The sequence below is a fragment of the Corylus avellana genome, chromosome 3 (genome assembly GCF_965113065.1).
Source record: "Corylus avellana chromosome 3, dhCorAvel1.hap1.2, whole genome shotgun sequence".
NCBI lineage: Eukaryota > Viridiplantae > Streptophyta > Magnoliopsida > Fagales > Betulaceae > Corylus > Corylus avellana.
The window spans coordinates 3,846,740-3,869,357 of record NC_142492.1 but is presented as its reverse complement, the minus strand read 5'-3'; the positions used below and the strand labels follow the sequence as shown (position 1 = coordinate 3,869,357).

The 22,618-nt window shown below is 35.5% G+C and overlaps 2 protein-coding genes across 2 annotated transcripts; one reads left to right on the top strand and one right to left on the bottom strand.

Annotated features, from left to right (window-relative positions):
• Positions 1–1,163: 1,163 nt before the first annotated feature.
• Positions 1,164–15,728, bottom strand: UBP14 (ubiquitin-specific protease 14). The gene is made up of 20 exons (XM_059586400.2): positions 15,440–15,728; positions 14,251–14,422; positions 13,550–13,662; positions 13,129–13,465; positions 8,806–8,900; positions 8,273–8,406; positions 8,144–8,200; positions 7,967–8,044; positions 7,568–7,622; positions 7,443–7,484; positions 6,945–7,025; positions 5,413–5,611; positions 5,279–5,336; positions 5,083–5,205; positions 4,683–4,771; positions 4,475–4,564; positions 2,955–3,125; positions 2,668–2,801; positions 2,411–2,543; positions 1,164–1,650 (listed from the first exon to the last, which is right to left on the bottom strand). The coding sequence occupies exons 1-20, from the start codon at positions 15,545–15,547 to the stop codon at positions 1,472–1,474; spliced, it is 2,448 nt and encodes an 815-aa protein (XP_059442383.2). The 5' UTR covers positions 15,548–15,728; the 3' UTR covers positions 1,164–1,471.
• Positions 15,729–20,906: 5,178 nt separating this feature from the next.
• On the top strand, positions 20,907–22,324 carry LOC132176638 (uncharacterized). The gene is made up of 2 exons (XM_059588901.2): positions 20,907–21,260; positions 21,775–22,324. The coding sequence occupies exons 1-2, from the start codon at positions 20,922–20,924 to the stop codon at positions 22,279–22,281; spliced, it is 846 nt and encodes a 281-aa protein (XP_059444884.2). The 5' UTR covers positions 20,907–20,921; the 3' UTR covers positions 22,282–22,324.
• The last annotated feature ends 294 nt before the right edge of the window (positions 22,325–22,618 follow it).

Genomic DNA, 22,618 nt, shown 5'->3' with positions numbered 1-22,618 from the left:
AGGCAAAGATAAGGCAATTGGTTATTACATAATGGTTCACCACTAGTTGAGTTAGCTCTCATTTTCTTTCATTTGTAGCTTAAAATTTATCACGACGACTAAATGAAATCTTAGGGTGCAAAATAATGTGGAACGTTTCAATGCAACACACTAAACCCATACTCCCTCATCACTCACACCCTTAATCTACGCCCAATCTTGACCACCAAACTCGTCGTTGCCTCTAGCACCACTACCACTGTCGACCATTTATCCCATCCACACTAAATCAACAAACTCAATGCCCACCATTAAGGTTATTGAAAAGGCGCTAATGTCACTAGAGATCACCTAGTTCTCTTCGTCGTCTAGGTAGAGGCTGTAGAGCCACCCACTCAACAGTGAATACATGGCCAGCAATCTCGACATATTGAATGACTCCCCATCGTTGTTTCATTCTCAAGGTTCATGGTTGTCGAACTGTTGACAATGTCAAGGACGTCACATCTGGATCTGGGTCGCACAACAAGCCGGATAATCCATTTGTTGAGCCTACCTAGGGCATTGAGGTGGGTTTGACTCAAGTCAATCTTGTTGATAAGTATGAACATGAACCCGACCTAGGAGCCTATATAGAGGAGTTGGAAGTGTGTTGTCACAGCAGGAAAAGACAGCAGCGTTGTAGGTAGAGGTAGAGAGTTGAACGGTGTAGAAATCTTCGAGTCTTTTGGAAACGAGCTAGAGTCTACAATGGTTGACAATTGCAATGGTGCTAGTGGCATGGAATTCAATATGGTTGTTCTACATTATTTTGGACCCCAAAATTTCATTTAACCGACGTAACAAAATCCAAGCTACAAATATGAAGAAATAAGAGTAAGAGCTTACTCAAGTAGAGGTGAACCACCCAGATGTTGTGGGAACAAGGCAGAGGTTTTTAAGAAGAGGCAGGGGACACGAAAACTGGTTCCTGGTAAAAGAACTTTTCTCATTTAAATCCTTAATCGGGACCAGGAATTTTAGGGAGTTATACAATAATATCATTGCTGATTGCTCAACCGAAACAAATGCACAAAAGAAGAGTGCTACGTATACTACCAAGTGTTCACTTCTAAGGGTTTAATCTATGACGTGGTAGTAAAAATCACTATTAAACAAAATAACAAATGAAAGTACATGTAGCATTCAATGGTGTAATTTTCCTTGCCGCGTCATGGAGTAAGCACTTGGGAGTATGTATACCATTTCTCATCTTTAAAAAGAAGCAAGCTCAATGGAGTGCAGGCACAGACAAACATGCAGAATTATTTCAAAGACAAATGAAAATATGAGAAATTCAATATGTTTACAAAAAGAAGAATCCGATATATCCGTCAATGCTGCACTTCAAGGCCACCTATAGCCCAAAGCACAGTTGGCTGATAGCTCATATTCTGAGATTGCATAGTACCTATTTTCTGCTGATTGGTATTTCCTATCCTTCTGGTGTATCTCAACTGTTGAGCCTTTCAAAGAAATACAAATACCCCATATCTTTGGGGGGGTTAACGGAAGCCCCAACTTTGTCATCATTGAAAATAACCCACCTACCATCTTTAAAGATGTGAGCCACATAGTGACCGCATTGAGTTGAGGTTCCAATGTGGCTTACTATTCCAATCAGTCTGTATCCTGTGAAAGCGAACCCAACAATTCAATCAAAAGTTGTCACAATTACAAGAATAAGCATAAGAACCATATTAATCATTGTTTTAATAGTAGTTAACCAGATATTAAAAAGAAAAAGAACAAAAATAAACTAGAACAATTTTTTTTAACGATCATCAATGATACGTTAATATTAGTACTTCCTACAATTGAAGGAAAATGATAAAGATTCCTGAAGAGCAAATATATTTAACAGCTTAAATTTCAGCCATGTCCAATTGCATTTTGAGATTATTTGGATATAATTTAAAAAGTTTTATCAAGTCAGACTTTGGAACATTTTGAAACAGAATGTGACATAAGCATACATGTAGCATAAATAGTTAAATCCATGCAATTTGCAAAGCAGTAAACAGAAGCATTACCTACAGTACTCAATGGCCTACACCCTAAGAGTATAAGTGAAAAGCATCCAAAGAGAACAAATATATTCCAATAGAAACCAAAATAAGCCAAATAAGCCGATAATTTACATTATAAACCACACTGCTTATATAATACCGAGTTTACTTTATGCTGTTGTCACTTGTCAGGCATCAACTTGGACAAAAGGAAGCAGCTAATACAAATGCAAGTATGCAACACTAGTTTTTGGAAGAAAATTTTGTCATTGCCAATCAAGAGGAAAGTAAAAGCAGACACAAACATGTACCAAGAAAAAATCAGTATGAGCTGGTATGAAGTTCCAAAAATAAAAAATAAAACTTATGAAGAAGGAACTCACTCCCTCCTCCATCAGGAAGTTCAGCCCTGGTGGGATCAGATGCAGTGTTCGATGTGGTAGCATCCATATCAGATGAGACAGAAGGTTCAGGATTGTTAAATATCCAATCTGTTGCTTTCTCAATGTCACTACCCTGAAAAAACAATTGTTATATACAACCAACATTCAAATACAAGTTTTCCAGTCTTTTGCAACCCAATAGTTAGATGCTTACTGAAGCCTTTTCTCAAAAGATTGAAAAGGTAAAAAATACTTACTGAAGCCTTCAGTGCTTTCCTAGCAATTTCTTCTGTAAAACCAAATGAGATCAAAGTATCAACTTTTGATTGGTCAACGCTTGACAAGAAAGCCTCAGCACCTTGTGCCTCTTGAGAAATTGGAAAATCGATATCTGAAAAGGCCAATGCGTGTTAATATAATTTAGTAGAGTACAATATGACAAATAATTTAGGTCATAGACCTCAAAAGCTGGAAGGAGCTAAAAGTGATTGTTTTCCAAGGTGAAGAACCCTTTTTTACAAGATAACACTATGTTCTAAAGTACCTGGATCATCCATGTGAGAAAGTAACCAATTCATTGCCTCTTCCACGCCAGCATTTGAGGTCTTTATGGCAGCTTTCTGACAATGAAGATGGTTGAATCCCATTGAGACAAGCTGGGAAACAATATCCTCATTTGGTACGGGCATGTTTGATTCTACCTCTCCCCCAGGAACTGTGTTATTAATAGAAAACACAGAAAAATATTAAAATCAATTGCCAATGCAAGCACCAGAGCAAACAATATAAAAGTCTTAACAGCATTAAGAACTTCTATAGTGGTAATTAAGATATCATAAAGGAGTAAAGCAATGTGGTTGGATGGGGCACTGTACCCATAACCATCAGGTTTTGTATTAAAATAACATGAGATGAATGACACATGGTCGTCACTGTTTTAAATCATCATTTGAAACAAATACCTACACCAACCCCTAGGGGCAAAGAACCACTTTCGTTATTGTAAAAGATTTGTAAATGAAGTAACTATCATCTTCTGCTACAAAAACTATGAAAGTAAAACTTCCCTCAAACCTACCAACTTAAAAAAATACAAAATAAAAAACAACTGCATCTACTAAATTACCACTCAACAAGCATGGTTTGATGCGTGTCAAGAAATTTTGTCACAGTTGGGCAAAATATATATGCCCCTGAACTTCACAAAAGCCAGGAGAGAGAGAGAGAGAGAGAGAGAGAGTCAACATCACAATATGCAAATTGACATAAAGATCTAGCAGCTAAGCAGAATTGAGCATTGTCAGCCTGAAAGAAGAATTAAGTTCAGAAACATAAAATTTTTCCCAAAAGTAAATTAGAAACATATATAATCCCTTTACAAAAACAAAGAGCCAGAAAAACTCAAAAGGTATAAAAGCAATTGGAGGAAGACAAGTAAACAGTACAAAGGCAAATAATATGAATAACTTATTATAGAGTACCGACTATTAGCAGAAATTTTGAGATGTAAAGTTGGCAAACTAGATTAATCGTGTAATCTTAGTAAATATCAGAGAGAAAACATAATATACAAGAATGCAAAGGATACAGTAACATCAGGAGAGAAAAGATTGTCTCAAAGAAGTAGCTTAGAGACGTAAAATACTTGAATACCAAAACCTCTTTTTGATTGATAAGATCTAATATTTTCATTAGTAACAAGCCGTGGGATCTACAAAAGAGATAATAACTCTTATTTGCAAGCATCACTTACATTGATCTGGTCAAGTGTCAAACAATAAAATAAATGCTTGTGACACAAAAATAAATAAACAAAAAAAAATTTAAAGACAGTATATATGTGTGAGCATATGCAGGTGTGAACTTGAGCGAAGAGATATAAACAAATATAAGTTTTTTTTTTTATCAATAATCAAATTATCATTAAAAGCGTTAGGCGCCCCCAAGTACAAAAGAAATAATAAACAAATATAAATATGTATGAACAATTCAAATAAACAAATAAATAAATGCTTGTGGAACAACATTTAAAAGGAACTTCAAAATGCCAGAAATACCACATACCACCGTCTGGTAATAGCTCCTCCCCAAGTTGATGACCCAAGCTGCGCATGTGACTAATATCTATGATATCAGGAACATCTATATAGACATCTGTATGGACAGATACAATAAGCAATAAGAACAGTTTAGACAGTATTAAAAAAAAAAAAAAAAAAAAAAAAAAAACCCAAAAAAGGAAAGGCAACAAAAGTAAGCCACAGAAAGATACCAAGCTTTTTTGGCACCCAGCCCTCCTCCATAACAAATTTACGCATGTGCAACACCAGATAATCAGGGAACGAAGTTAGACCCGCAGTCCTGCAGGATAAAAATAAAAGAAAGATATGAACAGCAGTAACCAGACATAAGTACAGTTGTTATCAACAGCTCATCGTTCCCAACTCTAAGAAAAATCAACACTACTGTTTCCTCAAAAGAAAGTGAATAAAAAAAAAAACTATAAAAGACATGACCAATCAATTCTGGCTTCATGACCGTGTGGATCAGTGAGAAATCTTAGCTCACTTAACTCTTTAAGATATACATGTATAGCCCACTTGATTGCACTCTGGGATAACATATTTTCAAAACAAAAAATATTGATGCCAGTGAAAAATAACAAAGCCTACTTGATTGCCGTTGTCTTAGCCTTCAAGGCAGTGCTGTAAAAATCATGTATCTCCTCTGGAGCTGAAAAGTTTGCAAGGCATGCTTCTAGCGGTACCCTTGGACGTACAATTTCATTACTGAATCTGCAGGAACTAGATACTCTAAGCAAGAAATCTAAAAGGGGCAAAAACATGATGGTGAACCATTTGAACTTACACTTCCTTTCCTTCTGAAATTTTTTCTGCTTTGAATTTGTGAAATGCTTCTAGTTCTTCTGAATTCTCAAACAAAAAAGTCTTTAGTATATTATGTAAATCGCCCAGAAAGAAAAAATGACTAAAGAAATTTACCTTTATTGGTTGCCTCATGCAGTGGGATAATTAATGAAAGAATGTAGTCAAGCCTTCTATTATAAGTAACTTTTCCAGATGAACATAAGATTCGATCTTCAATACCAAACTTAAAACTCCTTGCAGGATCCAATTCAGGTTTCCCAGCATTAGCCCGTTCAACTTGGTCAACAAAATGTAAGAAGAATTCCAGGGCATCCTACGCATAAACAAGTAACAAGTATTCACATAAGACATTAAACAAGTCAAATAATAATAACATCATGAAAGAGATAAAATAATGGCTACCAGTAAAGAAAGAGTTCCTCAGTATAGATAACTACCTATGACCTAAAACCAGGCCCAAGGTAGCTAACGGAAGCTCTACTTTCTATACAGCCTACATTGGCCATGAATAGGTAATATACAACACCATAACAGCGATAAGTGCTTAGCTACCTAGCATGTTGTTTGTCACAGACTCACATTGACCATAAAAGCACTCTGCTTGCAGTTCACACATGCTACAGATTACTTTTTTTATTCCTTTTTTATCAATCGGATATTTTGCACATTAAAAGCAGTACAGATTCACAATAAAGGTGGAGATTGTCTAATATAATAACCTAGAGAAGGTTCTCCAATCGAGTTTGAGATCATAAATATCATAAACCATTATCAGATTATGCTGCAACACTATCATAATAGAATTTGCCAAATTGTACCATTAACAATTCAAACCATCTGAGCATTAGTGGATCAGAAGATCTATGATCCACTCTTGAACCGTTACGTCCCAAACTTTCTAAAATTGCGAAATACAAAACTCTCGACTATTTGCCTCTAGATTCTTTGAGAGAGAGAAGGGGGGGGGGGGGGGGGGGGGGTGCAAAGTTTGTAAAAAATCTTATAAATTATATAATTTTTACAAATCATGCTACTCTACACACTCATTTCAACTAACGTAGCGTGTTTCAAGTGGTTTTCCTCCACTTCTTTTTTTAAGTGGAGCCACTTAAAACATGCCACATCAACCAATGTGAAATGGGTGTGAAGAGTAGCATTAATCAATTTTAATTGCTTCATGGACATTTGATTTAGTCTTGATATTTTCCATACAAAAGTATCTATACATCTGCTTCCAACTTAACATCCACCAAATCACTATTGTTTCACTGCAATTGTTATATGGTACCATCTACGATTATGTCTATAGTTAATCTTTCTAAATGTTTAATGCTTGTTAGTGACCAAATGCCACATTACAGAGCCATGTAAAAAAGAAAACAGATGGTACATGAGGGAGCATAAATCAAGTTTCATTTGATTGACCTGCTCCAGCAACCCCTAAATGCCGTATGCAGTGTCTATATGCTAATTGACATAGCTCTCTTTTCTACGAGTTAGAGCTACAAGTTATCTTATATCAAAATAAATAAATAATAATCACTTATATTAAAAGAAGCAAATCACAGGTTTGTTCTATCATAAAACGTGCATTTCTCCTTCATATATTCTTGCATAAATTTGGGAGAAAAAGAAATTGAATATACCTGTTGTCTCATTGTAGAGAATTCAGGATGGCTAGCAGCAATAACTGCTTTGAACATACGAGGGGGTACTCCTTCCTGTTTCTATTGTTTACAGTAGATGGCGAAAGGAAACAAACATAGAACAGGTCAATAAACAATCCTATAAAGAAATTAAATAAAATTAAAACTGTGGAGCAACAAATAAAAAAGAATATCCATATGCAAATATAATCTCATTTAGACACAGAAACAGTACACACCTAAACAATTGGACAGGAAAGAAACAAAGAGGTAGAAAAGAATAAGTAAATTCTTGCATAATGGACCTCAAAGTTTTGAGAAAGAACAAACAACATAGATAACTAAAATAAGTTGCTAACAATCCAAGGCCTGTTCAAAAACTTCAAGGTTTAGAAATCTCGGCATATTATTCATCATAAATCCCAAGGTATAATTTAGCAATTTCAAAGCACAAAGCAGACACTTAGAACACAGACAAAATTCAGCCAGAGAGCTTACAGTGCTTGTCGTTGTGGAAGCAGCATTTGCAGGATCATCTTTCTGGATGACAAATAAGAAAATGTGAAACAAACAAGAGAAGAAACCATGGTCTAAAGGAACTCATTTTGTTACAGTTATCATACCTCCAGAGCAGGAATAGAGTATTTACCGGATAGCAAACCATGCGCCAGCTTAGTTCTGCAACAGAACAAAAAAGCCTATGAATATATCTGAGACATGCAAATCTGCACATAAAAAGAGGAAGAAGAGAAAAACTGCTGCAGAAGAGGCACAGAACAGAAACATATTTAAACACATAAGTATTATAACTACATAAAGAATACACACATGTGAACCACACACACATACACATGTATATTAACTTCATACTTTAAAGCATATATACATATGCATAGCCAACCAATTTTTTATCACCAGGAAATGCTTTGATCTCATGTGATTAGCAAGATCAAGGAAACCATAATTATCAGATGACAGACTGCACAAAAAGCATTAACAGCACCAATGTGCTAGTATCTTACAACTGCATATTCAGGTCTACGGTTGGATCAGCAGGAGCCATCTCAAAAGCCTTTTTTAAACTTTGGTTTGTATAATATCTGAAAATGTCATCGCAAAAATAAACAAATAAGCATAAACAATTCAAAAGAGCGTGATTAATATTAGGGGGGAAAAGAAACTAGAAAATTTATACTCACCGTGAATGGAAGGAAAGTGTTGAAAACACCACTTGCATAGTCGCTGCCATGTAGCAGCTGCAAGAAGGAAACAAGATTCATCAAATGAGTAAATATTCCCAAGCAGCCCTGAAGAGGATCAAATATTACCTGTTTCCAAGATTGACAAGTCCCGTATAACCCGGTCCAAAGATTGGCTCCACTTCCTGTCCACTTTCTTGGATTCGGTCCCAATCAAAATTGGTATTCTGGTCAAGTTCTCTCTCAGCAGTTGTCATTTCAGTCTGAAATAAGAAAGTGATAGTACCCCAATCAAACTTTTAATTAATGTAATCATACCAAAAAAAAAATTGAGGTTAATATCCCCACCCTAATTATAGAAAATTGAGCCAATAACCAAAACGCACATAGTTGAAATAGATAAAGAACAATTGAAGCCTGGCTATACCATAAATAACTTAATAAAAAATAAAAAGATGCCCTAGATACCAACTGAAGTTGAAAAGACAACAGTGCGAGACCGAATCAATCATGGTCCAAAGCTAAACAACCATAACCCAACCAAATCATTACACCACATTATGTTGTTGAACACTACATCTGACACATGTTGGGATCAGAAATGCCCTGTGTACACAGGTACTAGCCATAACACTGTTCCCAGAAGAAGAAAAGAAAAGAACCTTTTGCAACGATGAAAAATCAATGCCAAAATGCGACAGATGCTCTGCTAATAGCGGGTCCAGAACACCTTCATCTTCCGGATAAGAGAAAACATCTGAGCTGCCACGGCATGTTACCCATCATTAGCACTCAATACTCTTAAGAATGAATCCTCAGAGAAACACTTGATATCGCATTAAATGTTGACTATTAAACTCTCAAAGGCACATTTGCCTGGTTTGTCAGGCAGCAAAGGCACTTTTCAGTGCCAAGTAGCACATTACTAATTCAAGAATATGCAAGGTTAGTAGCATTTAATAACATATTTGTGATGAAGTACAGAAACCAACTCAAATGGAGACAATCTGCAGACAACATACACAACATTGAAAAGAACACATAAAAGAATAACAGCTCAACTGACTAACAATATTATCCGGCTTTTTATAACTGCCAACTCTCCTAACAATTCTGAGATCCAATTCTCAGAGGGGATAAGTTTTAAAGTGATTAATCAATCATCAAGGTGCACACAGTTCTGGCTTTGCAAAAAGCCCAAACAATAATGAGGGTACAGAGCTTCCATGAATATCAAGCCATAGGATCCCATCCTTTGATCCATCTAGTAGCAAACTGCACATCAAACAAGGGAAAACTCCAATGCCAAATCAACAATGTTTTTCACATTATACATCATAGTCTTTATCCACTAAACAAATATCAAGCATCAAAATCTTACCTGGAGCCCGCCAACAATTAAATAAGTCCTCTACAGAGGACAACTGGAGTCGATTATAATGATGGAAGAGATTCAGATGGCCACAGATGAATCAGACGATTAATATTCAAATACCTACTTCAACCTCAAAACCCCAAACCCAGCATATTTATCTCAAACCAATTATTGCGAAGAAGCTCAAAAAGGAGCAATTCAAATTTAATGCACAGTTTAAAGATTAATAGAACATATAAAATGACATAGAAGAACAAACCATGTCTTCCCATAGCTTATGCACCAATAAACCTTTGGGATAAGTTGGCTTGCTTGCTTAGTTGGTGGAACTTGCCTTGGTGCATTGAGGTGATTTTAATGTCACCCGGCTCTCCAGTGAGAGATCGGGAGTAGGACGCTTATGCCCAGCTATGATGGAGTTCTCAGATTTCATTTTTTATCGGGGCTTGTTGGTGGAACTTATACTTGGTCGAACAATCGGGGATCTCCCTATTAGTCCAAGATTGATAGATTTCTTGTTTCTCCAGCTTGGGAAGTTTGGTTTCCAAGTTTGTCCCAAAGAAGGCTTCCTAGGCTATGCTCGAATCATTTCCCGATTCTCCTTGAGTGCGGTGACTTTCTTAGGGGAAGTAGGTACTTCAAATTTGAGAACATGTGGCTGAAGTTTGAGGGTTTTGTGGATAGGATAAAACTGTGGTGGGACTCTTAACACTTCCAAGGCTCTTCGAGCTTTATTGTGGCCAGCAAATTCAAGGCTTTGAAAGTTGATTTAAGGAATGGCAACAGTTATGTGCATTTGATATCATTGAAGAAGAGAGGACATTAGGCCACGAGGAGAGAATGAAGTAGGCAGAGAGATCCACTCTCATGGAGAAAGTGAGTTGGAGGCAGAAATTTAGGGCATTGTAGTTAAGGGAGAGTGACAAGTGCACGATTTGTTTTTCACAAAGTGGCCAACTCCAATAGGAGGAAGAACTCCATTGACTCCTTGCTGATTGATGGCACTTTCTTTTTTTTTTTATATTTATTTATTTTTTAAAAAAAATTTGAATTTTTATATACAAAAAATATAGTTGTTCAAGTGTTCTTCCAGAGCAAGAGGAAAATGCAAGGAAGATTTTTGAATATTAAACAACACACTCACTTTTGCTTCAAGGGTTGATGGCACTTTCTACTAACGGAAGGGAGATCAACGAGCACATTGTCCAGTTTTATAAAAAGTTTTATCCGAGAAATTCACCTGGCGGCCTTTGTTGGATGGCCTTTCCTTGATTCTATTGGTGAGGCTGAGGCCTTTTGGTTGGAGAGATAATTTGAGGAAAATGGGGTGTTCGAGGTAGTGAAAGCAATGAATTGTGACAAAGCGTCGAGCCCTAATGGCTTCTCTATGGCATTCTTCCAAGCTCGCTGGGATGTGTTAAAATAAGACATTGTGAAGGTTTTTCATGACTTTCATACTAGACATAAGTTTGAAAGGAGCCTTAATGCAACATTCATCATCCTCATTCCGAGATTCCAGTGGTTGTTGATCCCAAAGACTTTTGCCTGATTAGCCTTGTGAGTGGCGTATACAAAATTATTGCTAAGATTTTAATAAACAGGCTAAAGATAGTGTTGGAGAAGATTATTTCTAAGTCACAAAATGCTTTCATCTAGAGTAGACCAATCCTAGATCATGTTCTTATTGCCCATGAATGCCTTCATAGTAGAATGAGATCTGCAAAGCCGAGTGTACTCTGCAAGCTAGACTTAGGCTTGATCATGTTAATTGTGATTTTTTGTTATATATGCAGAGGAGGTGTGGTTTTGGGAGGATGTGGCGCTCTTGGATAGCTCATTATATTTCCACAGTGCAATTCTCGACTTTGATGAACAGCACTCCTACCGGGTTTTTAGTAGTTCTCATGACTTGAGACAAGGGGACCCTCTATCCCCTCTACTGTTTGTCATTGTGATGAATGCTTTGGGTAAGATGACTTCTGTTGTAGTGAGTGGGGGACAATACTATGGCTTCTTTGTGAGGACAGGGACTAATATCTCTCACCTTTTGTTTACGGATGATAATTTGATTTTCAGTGGGGCTGATCCATATTATCTACGTCATTTGCTTATTTTTATGTTTTGAAGTTGTCTTGGGCTTGAACGTTAATTTGGCCAAGTCGAAATCAGTTCAGGTGGGTGATGTTGCTGATGTGGATGGGTTGGTAGGTAATATGGGTTGTGGGGTTTCCCCGTTGCCTTTGAAGTATCTTGGTCTTCCATTGGAGGCCTCCTATACGGCCATGTTTGTTTGGAACGACGTTATTAAAAAGATAAGAGTGTTGATTGACTAGTTGGAAAATGATGTATTTGTTTAAGGGTAGTAGGGTTACTCTTATAAAGAGTACACTTTCTAATTTACCTATGTACTTCATGTCCCTCTTTCCCCTTCTCGTTGGTGTTGCAAACCATATTAAGAAGCTTCAATGTAATTTCTTATGGGGCGGGTTAAGTAAAGAGTTCAAATATCACCTGGTAAGCTGGTCCAAGAGTTGCTTTTCGATCTCTAAAGAAGGATTGGGGATCCAAAACTTGTTAATGTTCAATCGACCTCTCTTATGGAAATGGGTATGGCACTATGTGCATGAGAGAGAGGCTTAGTAGAGAATAGTAGTGGACTCTAAATTTGGCAATTCATGGGGTGGGTGGTGTTCTAATGAGCCTCTTGGGACGTATGTAGCGGGTTTATAGAAGAATATTAGGAGAGGTTGGAGAAAGTTCTCTAGCCATACCAAATTTGACGTGGGAAATGGCTCCAAGGTTAGTTTCTGCATGATCTGTGGTATGGAGATGTGGCCCTTAAGGAAGCCTTTCTAGCTCAGGGTGGAGGTCCAGAGGATAAGAGTTTATGGTATTTACAGATCCTCAGTAACATGCTTACTTCTGACAACCAATTGGCATTTTGGAAGATGAATAAACCTTTCTAAAGACAAAATATGATTGCTTCCACTCAATAGCTTATAGCTTCAACTAATTTCTTTTTTTTGTTTTCAGCTAGCTTAATTATCAATCATCAGAACAAATCTACTGTTATGGCTCTTGGGATTGGGATGAGGTGGATGTAGGGGATGCATGAGGACAGGTATTTGATTTGAATCTTGCCAACCAAATAAAGAAGAGGGAAAAAGCAATACATTCAGCATTATCATTAATAATATTCAAGAAAATTAATCATATACTGATCAATCAAATTGACAATCACAATTTAGCATACTTTACTACCTATGCCACTATTGATGACCATATGGACGATGCTCAAGATTAGTAAATTACATAGACCAATCAATGAATTCCATTGTCCTAAGCTCGAGGAAAAATAAAGAGAGAGTGAACCATTTCACTTGTGACATTGAGCATGTCAATCCAAAATGCACAACATTGGTAAGATCATAAGTATCAACACCACATATTACAAAGAAATAGCATTTCAAATTAGTTCACTTCATCATGCTATTATCAGATGGTTCTACATGGTTTTATCAATAGAATCATAAGTATGTGAATGCACAAATTACAAAGAGAAAATTGTCTTTAGAAAACTTTTCCCATTTCATGGCCAGGGGGGCATTACCTGCTGCTTCCAGATCAGCTGTAACCGTTCCAAGCTTTACAGCAAGAGGGTAGCCAGTCTCCTTGTAGTGTTCAATAGCATGGTTGTTGCCACCAGTACCATCCCAGTTTTTCCTCCCACAAAGGATCGTTCCATCAGTAAGATTTAGCCAAAGATTGTCCCTTTTATCACACTTGGTACATTTCCACCCAGATGGAGGGACAATAACACCATTGTCAATCTGTTGCAAATTCATGGCGTATGCACTTCTCTGTTTCTTATCAGCTATCCAAGCTGCAACTTGCTCTTTCCGCTCAGCACCCTCAGCCATCAAGATAGCATCAACTGCCAACCGGACCTGCAGCATTTTACATTATTGGTAACCAGATCATACTCTTGTTTGAGATAGAAATTTTTTTAACAAAAAGGAAAAAACAAGCACCTTTTCTGGCAACTCCACTGAAGGAAATGGAAGAGTAACATAATCAGGCAATATGACTATATTGTGAGTTTCTTCATATTCAGGTTCATTGTTGTCAAATCCCCCATCAACACCTGCAAATGAAATCATATATCAGATTATATAAGTAAACTCCACTACAGCACAGCAAATAATTAACAAAAGTTAAAACAAAGATTCAGCACTTGTACATCAACAGTCAGAAGATCCTTTCATAAACTACTAATAACAAAATTTTCAGATCAACGTGACCAATAAAAAGTTCACTCTTTACAAAAATGATAACGAGACTAGTAAGAACTGAAGCCAACAAGTTGGCAACAGACCAGAACCCTGAACTTTTGAGCCTGTCTCGTTTGCATGGTATATTTATCAAAGCAATTACAGATTCCACCTGCTTCGAAGATGAAAATATAATTTCCCTTATCACATAAAATGTAATATCCTGGTTGCCTGACCACTCTAAATAAGTTCTATCTGCTTGAGTTTTAGTATTAGAATACTGTATTTTCTTATCCGCGCATTACTTCAATTCCACCTGTAAATGCCTAGCAAAGATAATAGTAATAAAAATAACAAGAAATGTGAGCATACATCAACTGGACTCCACAACAAAAAGATGTATAGTTAAGTACCATGAACATACGTTATAATAAAGACATAGACCACCATAATTCAAGTACCTATAGCCAAGAGAGTCGGTTTCTTCAAAGGCCTATCTTCAGGAACCACTTTTTTTGTTTGTTTTATATGCAAATAAACTGGGTTCCCAGTCTTCTCGTAATTCCACGCCACACTGTCCTTCCCAAAAGCCAGAAACGTATTCATGTCGATAAACAACCCACCTTCTGATCTCTGACATCCCAAAAACAGCACAAAGCATGAATCTCAAAATATATATACACACATTTTATAACTGGGATAACATTAAAATCCCGTTTAGTAGCAAGAAAGCTAAAGAAAGGAAAAGGAAATAAAGATGGAACAGAAAACCTCTGAAGTCAGATTGTAAAATGTTCAACGATTGAACCTCTACATGGTTGAACAAAAAAAAAGAGGAAAAGAACCACAACAAATAAAACAAAACAAATTTGAAGCTCCTTTCTATATTTTCACAATGACACTCTTTTCATTTTTGACATACAGAAAGCAAATTAACGAAGCTTTGAAATTTTGAATTAATCTAATCTTCTTATCCTATATTCTCTCCAAATCCAAACAATGATAACAGAGGAGGGAAGAAAGAACGAAGGGACAAAGAAAAAAGAAAAAAAGTCAGATAAATTTTATAATAATAATAATAATAATTCACCGTTTGGTTGGCAATAAAATTCATTAAAATTTTGAAAAACAAAAATTAAGTTCAAAGTCTGAAAAGAGAAGTACAAGATGGGCAAATAACAACGCCAAAAAAGAAAAATCCCAGGCAAACTCGGAGTAGAATATTTGAACGTCACTTTCTATATTGTGACTACGCCAAAAATGGTCCTAACATCTTCTTCCATAACCTATACTTTCTCAGCAACCAAGCGGAACATGAACAGACACAAACCATCAAAGGCAGAACCGTCAAGAAATAGAAGAGCTTGAGCATAGTTAAAACTTTGGGAAAACAGAAGCTAAGAAGGCTGAGCTAACAAGAACTGGCATCTTTAACTGCACTTTTTCCTTTCTTTTTCTCGCAAACCAAACAGAGAATAAAATCGTCAAATAGAACTTTTGACAAACAGTAGAGCTTCAAGGGAGTGAAACTTCGGGAAACGAGGCTAACCAACAAGAACTGGCATAACATTTTTCTTTTCCGACTAAACTTTCCTCTCTCTTTTTTCTCGGGAAACAAAGGGAAAATGAGGGAGGAGGAAGAGAGATTACCGGACTGTCGAAAGAGAGGCAGCATTCTTGCTTGTAGATGCGATTCGTGGGTTCCGGGATCCGAACCCGCAAGAGATTGGATCGGAGCAGTTCCATAGGGTCTACCATATCTCTCTGCAAAATCAAAAGGGTTTTGAACAGAGAGAGATTGAATGAGAAAGAGAGAGAGAGAGAGAGAAAGAGAGAATAAGCGCTTTGCCCTAAGCAAAATGCAGAGTTTTTTGTGAAGGCTACAATAGAACCACGTTTCTTGTGCTTGTTTGAAACAAGTCTTCTCCGTCAGTTTAATGAAAAATGAAAATGAAAGTAGGTACAGATAACTACCTTTTCACCTTTATTCTTTTCTTTCTAGCTAATTATAAGTATCAGATTACGGAGAGAAAAATAAATAAATATAGAAACCAAACAAATTATGAAGAAGAGTGAGAATACTTCACTGTAATTGCTGGAAATGGTCCATTTTACTAAATTAAATTGGCACTTTTTTAAATAAAAATGTATTTGATGATGAACTTTGATCTCCTAATCTGTAGTACAGCGGCTTAGATTACTGTTTGAGAATCACGGTGATTTTGTCCAAATCTATAATAGATTATTTGGTAGCCCTGACAAAGGATCATTAATTAGGCTTTTGGCTAATTGTGCATGGCTATATCCCATTGTTAAATATGGTAACTCGTATCATGGATAAGGAAATAATACTAATCTCTAGTATAAAGGCTTCGAAGCGTAATGGAACAAGTTAAGCTCGAAATTAAGATTTTAGATGTGGGGAATGAAATTAAAAAAGAATAATAATTTGTAGGGAGTAAAATTTTGATTTTAAGATAATTAAAAAGTTTTTTTTTTTAATAAAATATATATATATAGAGAGAGAGAGAGAGAGAACATTTTCAATAATTGTAGTCTTCCATAAATTATGGCATATATTCAACAAGATTTTAAAATCCTTGGCATCTAGAGGAATTGGTATGGAAAATCCATCTTGTTGATTGAGTATTTGGTGAACTTTTCAGTTTTGTCTTGTAGTTCATGACTCATACCCATGGTATGTTCTAAGAACTCGAGGCAAGTGAATGTTTAGAATGTTATTTATGGCTTTTCTCTAGTCGAGCATTTACTTTTATACAAGGCTTTACTATATAATATATGTATCATCTTGTGCAAATTAGAACTAACTTGTTCCCTTAAATAATTCTAGCGAAAGTGGGTTTTGATTAACTTATAATCTTCTTCAAGGTTGTTAATGTGTTTTGAGTGTATTTTTTATTTTTAGTTTGAAAGAAATATTATATTGTAACATACAAGTAATGATTATTTTAATTAACGTCAAATGTATAGTTGAAAGAAGCAAAATGCCAATGATTGAATTGATTCGATGCAGCTTATTGTCTTTTTACATAAAATGCTTCTTTGTTGAAAAAGCAATTTCGAACCCTTTTTTTTTTTTTTTTTTTACAATTGATTTTGATAGAACTCCTAACTCTACAATCATAAGACTTGTTTGGGAAGACAATTCTTCACAAATTTTCTAGACCATTTTTTTTTCTTCTCATTTTTAGTTGATTTGACATGACTAACACTCAACTCAACTCAAAATGTTTTTAACTTTATTCAAAATTTTATATTATTCAAACAACCCAAACATAATCTTAATATTTTTTAACTTTGCCACTAGTTTGAATCTAGACATTCCATTTAAAGTGGTTACCTATGCGCCAATATTCGTAATTATAATGCGACCTCATTCAATTCATGAATCAAAATTAAATATAGTTAAGACTTTAGGCAATTAAAGTGTAATCTTTTAAATAACACATAGACAATCCAAACTAAGACGAAATAATGTAATTTTCTTTAGAATAATACTACTTTTCATACAAGATTTTCATACCATGTTATGCTTATACAAGTTGTTATGATTAGCGATTATTGACTCTAACCGCAACCGCTTAAGGTGATTATTATATTTTAATAACCGCAACCGCTTCGATTAGGTAGTTAGCAATTATTTTATAATCGGCAATTAGTGGTTATTAAAACTAAAAACCAGCGGTTAATAACCGTTTTTTATGTACGAGTTTTTAGGCCTATTGATGGTGTTTTTGGCCTTACTTAAGCCTCTTTTTGGAGCTTATTTTAAATATATTTTTAAAAAAATAATAAGGTTGTGTATAATATATAAGGGTAAGTGGTTAGCGGTTATTAACAACCTTTGCCTACCCCTAAAACCGTTAACCAACTCGTCATAAGTTGTTAGTAGTTATTTCTAACCATCTTTAAAAGTAGTTATGCACCATGCGTTTAGTGGTTATTAGGTAATTATAACTGCTCGTGTGTATACTATTGCCGGTGCATACGTATTTCAAGTGGTTAACACTTTTTTTTTTAAGTGATTAAGAGGAAAATTACTTAAAGAAAGAAGGAAAAAGAAAAGAAAAAAAAGCTTTATTCATTTCCAAAAACTAAAATAAAAGTACAATTGTTTCATATAATTGCTCGATATGTAAGAGCTTGTGGATTATTGGGCTGTATTGCTCTTGCAGTTTATGAGATCATATAAACCCCATTAGGCGGTTCATAAACACAGCATGCGAAAACACGAGTGCTAAAACCGGCTGGTTCAAGACTGGAGTATTTATCACACGAGGCCAATTTTGAATTAAAAACAAGCCCCGATTGTTGGGCTGGATCCAACTGTTCATTACGTCTTTTATTCCTTAAAAGGAATCTACAAGCCAATTTTGGACCTGGCCCAACACATCCAATTTTTAATTTTGAAAAAAAAAAAAAAAAAATTGCTGCGGAGGTCTTACGAGACTAGTGTTTTGTAAGGGTCCAAAATGAGTTCGGTTGTGGTTGGAAGCTTTGCGAGAAACTTGGTTTTGGGATTTTACTCCATTGGTGGATCCATGGATGGTTCAAGCGTGTTTGAACCAGGAAATTTTATGGGAGGGCCAGACAGATTTTTTTTATTAAAAAAAAATATTTTTGTTTTTGTTTTTGTTTTTATTTTTATTTTTTTTTTTTTTATGAACTAAAGATTATCATAAAGGCCAAAAAAAGTAGACATTTGAAAGTAAGAGCCGAAAAAAAAAAAAAACCTTAATGAATATGGCCCAAAAAAATTAAGAATATACCCAAAAAATTTTAAAATAGGGCAAAAAAATTTTTGGAAGTCCAAATGACTAAAATTAAAACTTTTTTTTTTTTTTTCCTTATTTTGGTATGGGGAGAGAGCATGGCCTACCATGGTCTCCCCTCCCTCCGTCACTGCCTAGATGGGTCAATGTGGTCTGTAATAAGTGCGAAGAACTCATAGCGAATTGCATTCAAGTTTTTGTAAGCACAAATGTTGCAGTGTAACATGACAAAATGATGGACATCAATGTGTATCAGGAGATGTTTAGTGGGTTAACCAACCTCAAGAAAACTTTGTGGTTTAGGCATTAGTTCCCTGGGTTTAGAATGAACTGGAAAACGGTTTTTGTTAATGGGGACCAAGGTTAGTTTGGCTTACTTTAGCGTTTTCATTTATATTTTCTTTGGTATTTTTAGTTGACTTGTCAAATTTTCACCGAAGGTTATAAAAGTAAGCGCTTACGCCATATTCGGATTGAATAGGCTCTCCTTTTTTATAATCAACTTAGTGAAAATTGTAATTTAGTTATTTTATTTTTTTGAAAACCCTCCTTTTAACTGAACTATAATTGCAATAACAATTACTAGAGGAGTAATTGTCACAATTTATCATATTGGGTCTGACGTGATTTTTAGTATATACTTAGTTCAATATATTTTATCGGGTCTGATGTGATCTTATGTATACTTGTCACAAATTTTACTACAAACCCTATCGACATACATGGATGGAGCAATTTAATAGTAAATCATACATTAATCAGTGATTTAATAAAAAAAATTAACCCTCAAGATTTTTTTATTTTTTTTCCCCTTAAATTTTAGTCGTGTCCATGGTCATATTTATACGCGTCTAGCAGCATTAAATTGGGAAAGCTCCACAACGTGTAGCTGGGGTTTGATTCATTCGACAGACACGGAGTCGGTCGATAGCCATAGCATCTCTCTAGGTCGTAGCTTGACACCTGTGCGATGGTTTGTAAACTGGTCCAAAATAATAAAACGAACTACAAAGACTTTGATATTGACGAAGATAAAGTCTAATGGTCAATTGAAGTATGTCCAAGCCAATTTGGTCATCAATTAAATGACAAAATTAACCCCCATCTCGGTTTCAACCATAGCTTTTGTTTCCATAGGAAATGAAGATGATAAATGACATAGTTTTCCCCGAAAAATAAAAAACAAAAATACCCATAGAAAGCTCTTCAAATGTTAACTATATCACCTGACCATATATATAAGTAAATTAAAAAATAAAAAATAAAAATATCGTGGTTGACTGTGCACAATAACAATAAAATAATAGAATCTACATATAAGAAATATCATGAGTATTTTAAAGATGTTATAATATTAGGAAAAACTTCACTAAGAACTTCTAACCTATTATGCGATTTGAAAAGACCCTTGAAAATTTAAAATTTTTTCAATTTCACCCTTCCGAACTTTTAATTTGATACAATCTATCAATCCGTCAGTTTTTAGATGTTAAAAGTGATGAAATGACTTTTATCATTCTGAAATTTTTATAAAATTTTAAATTTACCCCTAATTTCAAATTGAAAATTTAAAGACAAAAACAAAAATTGAAAAGTAATTTGGTTTTTTTAGTAGTTTCCGTTGGAGTTTAATGGAAAAAATTGACGAAAAGTCAAGTGTATCAAATTGAAAGTTCAAGGGGTGAAACTGAGAGTTTTTAAAATTTGTGAGAGTTTTCTCAAAACGCGTGATAGTTCAAAAGTCTTACATGAAATTATCCCATAATATTACTATAATTAACATGTTTCCATCTATCCGTACAATAACAAATATAAGAATTTTGATTGTTAACGCTCTATAGATCATATTTTTTTTGTTATTTATTTATTTTAAATGTTTCTGATTTGATATAAGAATAAAAAAAGTTGTTGGTCTTTTAAAAATGTTTTAAATTATTTGTCAAATTTTTTTTAATAAAAAAAGAAAAATGTTTTTAGAGGATGGCTACTAATCATAAATCCACTTTTCCAATAGAAGAACAGTACCCACTGTTAGTCACCACCCTTTAAATAATTATTTTTTAGAACACTTTGCCGGGGTAGTTTTTAAACGGAGCAAGAGGGTAAACGAAGCGCGGCATAGCCGGCCATTGGATGAAAACCAAGCGCCCCTCCCATTATATAAATCGCACACTCAACACAGACGTCAACGCAAACACAAGCGCAAGACATTTTTCCTCCTCGTTTTCTCAGGATCCTTAAACCCACCATTCTCGGTAAACAAACACCCCTCTGAATCCTCGCAACCACCACCACCACCACCACCACAACCACCCCAGTTCATTCGAATCCATACCCTCATGGAATCCAACAACGCCAGATTAAAAAACAAGAACAAAAAGAATAGCGAGTACAAGAATCGCAAAATGAACAGAAAGAGTGGGCTCTTTCTGTGCTTTAGACCGGCCACCATGGACGGTCTGGTTAAAAGGTTGCCGTGTCCGGACGGATCGAGCAAACCGGCTTTCACTTACTCCGCTCATGTGGGAGGGAAGGAGGGCATGGTGTTCCCGAAGATATTGCCGTCGGATTTGGCACCGGTTATAAATAAAGAAGAAGGCGACGGTGGCCGGAGAGAGAAAAGCGCTATCTGCAAGCTATTGAGGGTTTTGAAAGCGGTTTTGCCAAGGACGTCCTTGGTTAGTAATTTGATTGTAATCTTTTCTCTGTTTATTTATTGTTTTGATTTTTGGGTGATCATGATTTACTCTGTTTATGAATTTTTATTCTCTCTGTTTCTGCGCTTTCTTGATTATATTGTTGTTTTCAGACTTTCCACTTTGCATAAAAGAGAAGACCCATAATCCATAATATACACTTGACCACAGAAATGTTCGCTTTCTGTTTGTTTTTCGAAACTAATTGATCATTATGTAATCAATTTTCAAACTGAAATACAAGTTTTGTACGCTAATTTGATGTTAGCTTGACTTAGACTAGTTGATTTATTATATTATTTCTTTCTTCGTTTGGATTTAGTTGATTGATCAATACGTTGTGTGATACCAACTGCTTGATACACACACACACACACACACACATATATAGATATATACTTAATTTATTTCCTTGCCAATCCCATTCCATACGTTTTGTTGTAATCTTCTTTCCTGCTATTTGTGAAACTGATATTAATCCATACATTGTCTTCAGCGGCGGGCGAAGAGGAAGAGGAGCAGTGAAAGAAATCTTGGACAAAGCAGCTCTTTACGGTTAGAGACATCGAACTCGATGAAGGAATACCTGGCGTCGAATAAACAAAATAATTTGTCCGATGATGAAAAACTCAGAGTTAATTCCCGTTGTCATTCTGCACCCTTCACTTCAACGGGCCCTTCGCGTTCTTTGCCCAGAAGAGGCGACTCGTTTAGATCAAATTCAGCAGGGCCTGAACAGAGACAGCAGGATAATGCCGAAAAGCACGGAAATGGAGGTTATGGTTCTAATGGCGGGCAGTATTACTGTTTGCTTGTTATTTGTCTTTTGGTTTTGGTTTTTTGGGGCAAGATTGTTGCTATTTTTTGTACTTCAACGTGGTTTTACTTGGTTCCTCGGAGCACCAGATACGTATCTCCACAAGATGGGAAGGAGTTTTCAGGGATTGCCTTTGAGAAGTATAAGCAGAAGGTCATCATGGAAGGACGTGTAAATCATTTTTGAGTTGGTGATATGGCAAGCGTAATAAAGCATAATCGATTTTTTTAATTTATTTATTTATTTTTTATTTTTGATTTATGCATGTTACAATTTCAAGAAATGGAAGTGTATAAATATGTTTCTAAAAATGTTTGTGGTGTACGATGATTAGGGACTATTAATAGATTCATGAGATATTACCGTTTTGTGATAAATAATTACTGAATAAAAAGGACATAAATTTTAAGATAATACAAAAAGGACATGAATTTTCCTTAGGGTGCGTTTGGGAGTGCGTTTTTAAAAAAATAATCTGCGATTTTAAACAAAATCGCAACTTTAGGGTGTTTGGGATTGCGAT

What these genes read in the sequence shown, in the direction of transcription:
- UBP14 (XM_059586400.2), bottom strand. Translation starts at nt 15,547, where the DNA reads ATGGTAGACCCTATGGAACTGCTCCGATCCAATCTCTTGCGGGTTCGG. An exon ending in ACTCTATTCCTGCTCTGGAG is followed by an intron (nt 7,485 to 7,567) that starts GTATGATAACTG and finishes TTTGTCATCCAG; the next exon opens with AAAGATGATCCTGCAAATGC. An exon ending in GCTAAGACAACGGCAATCAA is followed by an intron (nt 4,772 to 5,082) that starts GTAGGCTTTGTT and finishes TTTATCCTGCAG; the next exon opens with GACTGCGGGTCTAACTTCGT.
- LOC132176638 (XM_059588901.2), top strand. Translation starts at nt 20,922, where the DNA reads ATGGAATCCAACAACGCCAGATTAAAAAACAAGAACAAAAAGAATAGC. An exon ending in TTTTGCCAAGGACGTCCTTG is followed by an intron (nt 21,261 to 21,774) that starts GTTAGTAATTTG and finishes CATTGTCTTCAG; the next exon opens with CGGCGGGCGAAGAGGAAGAG.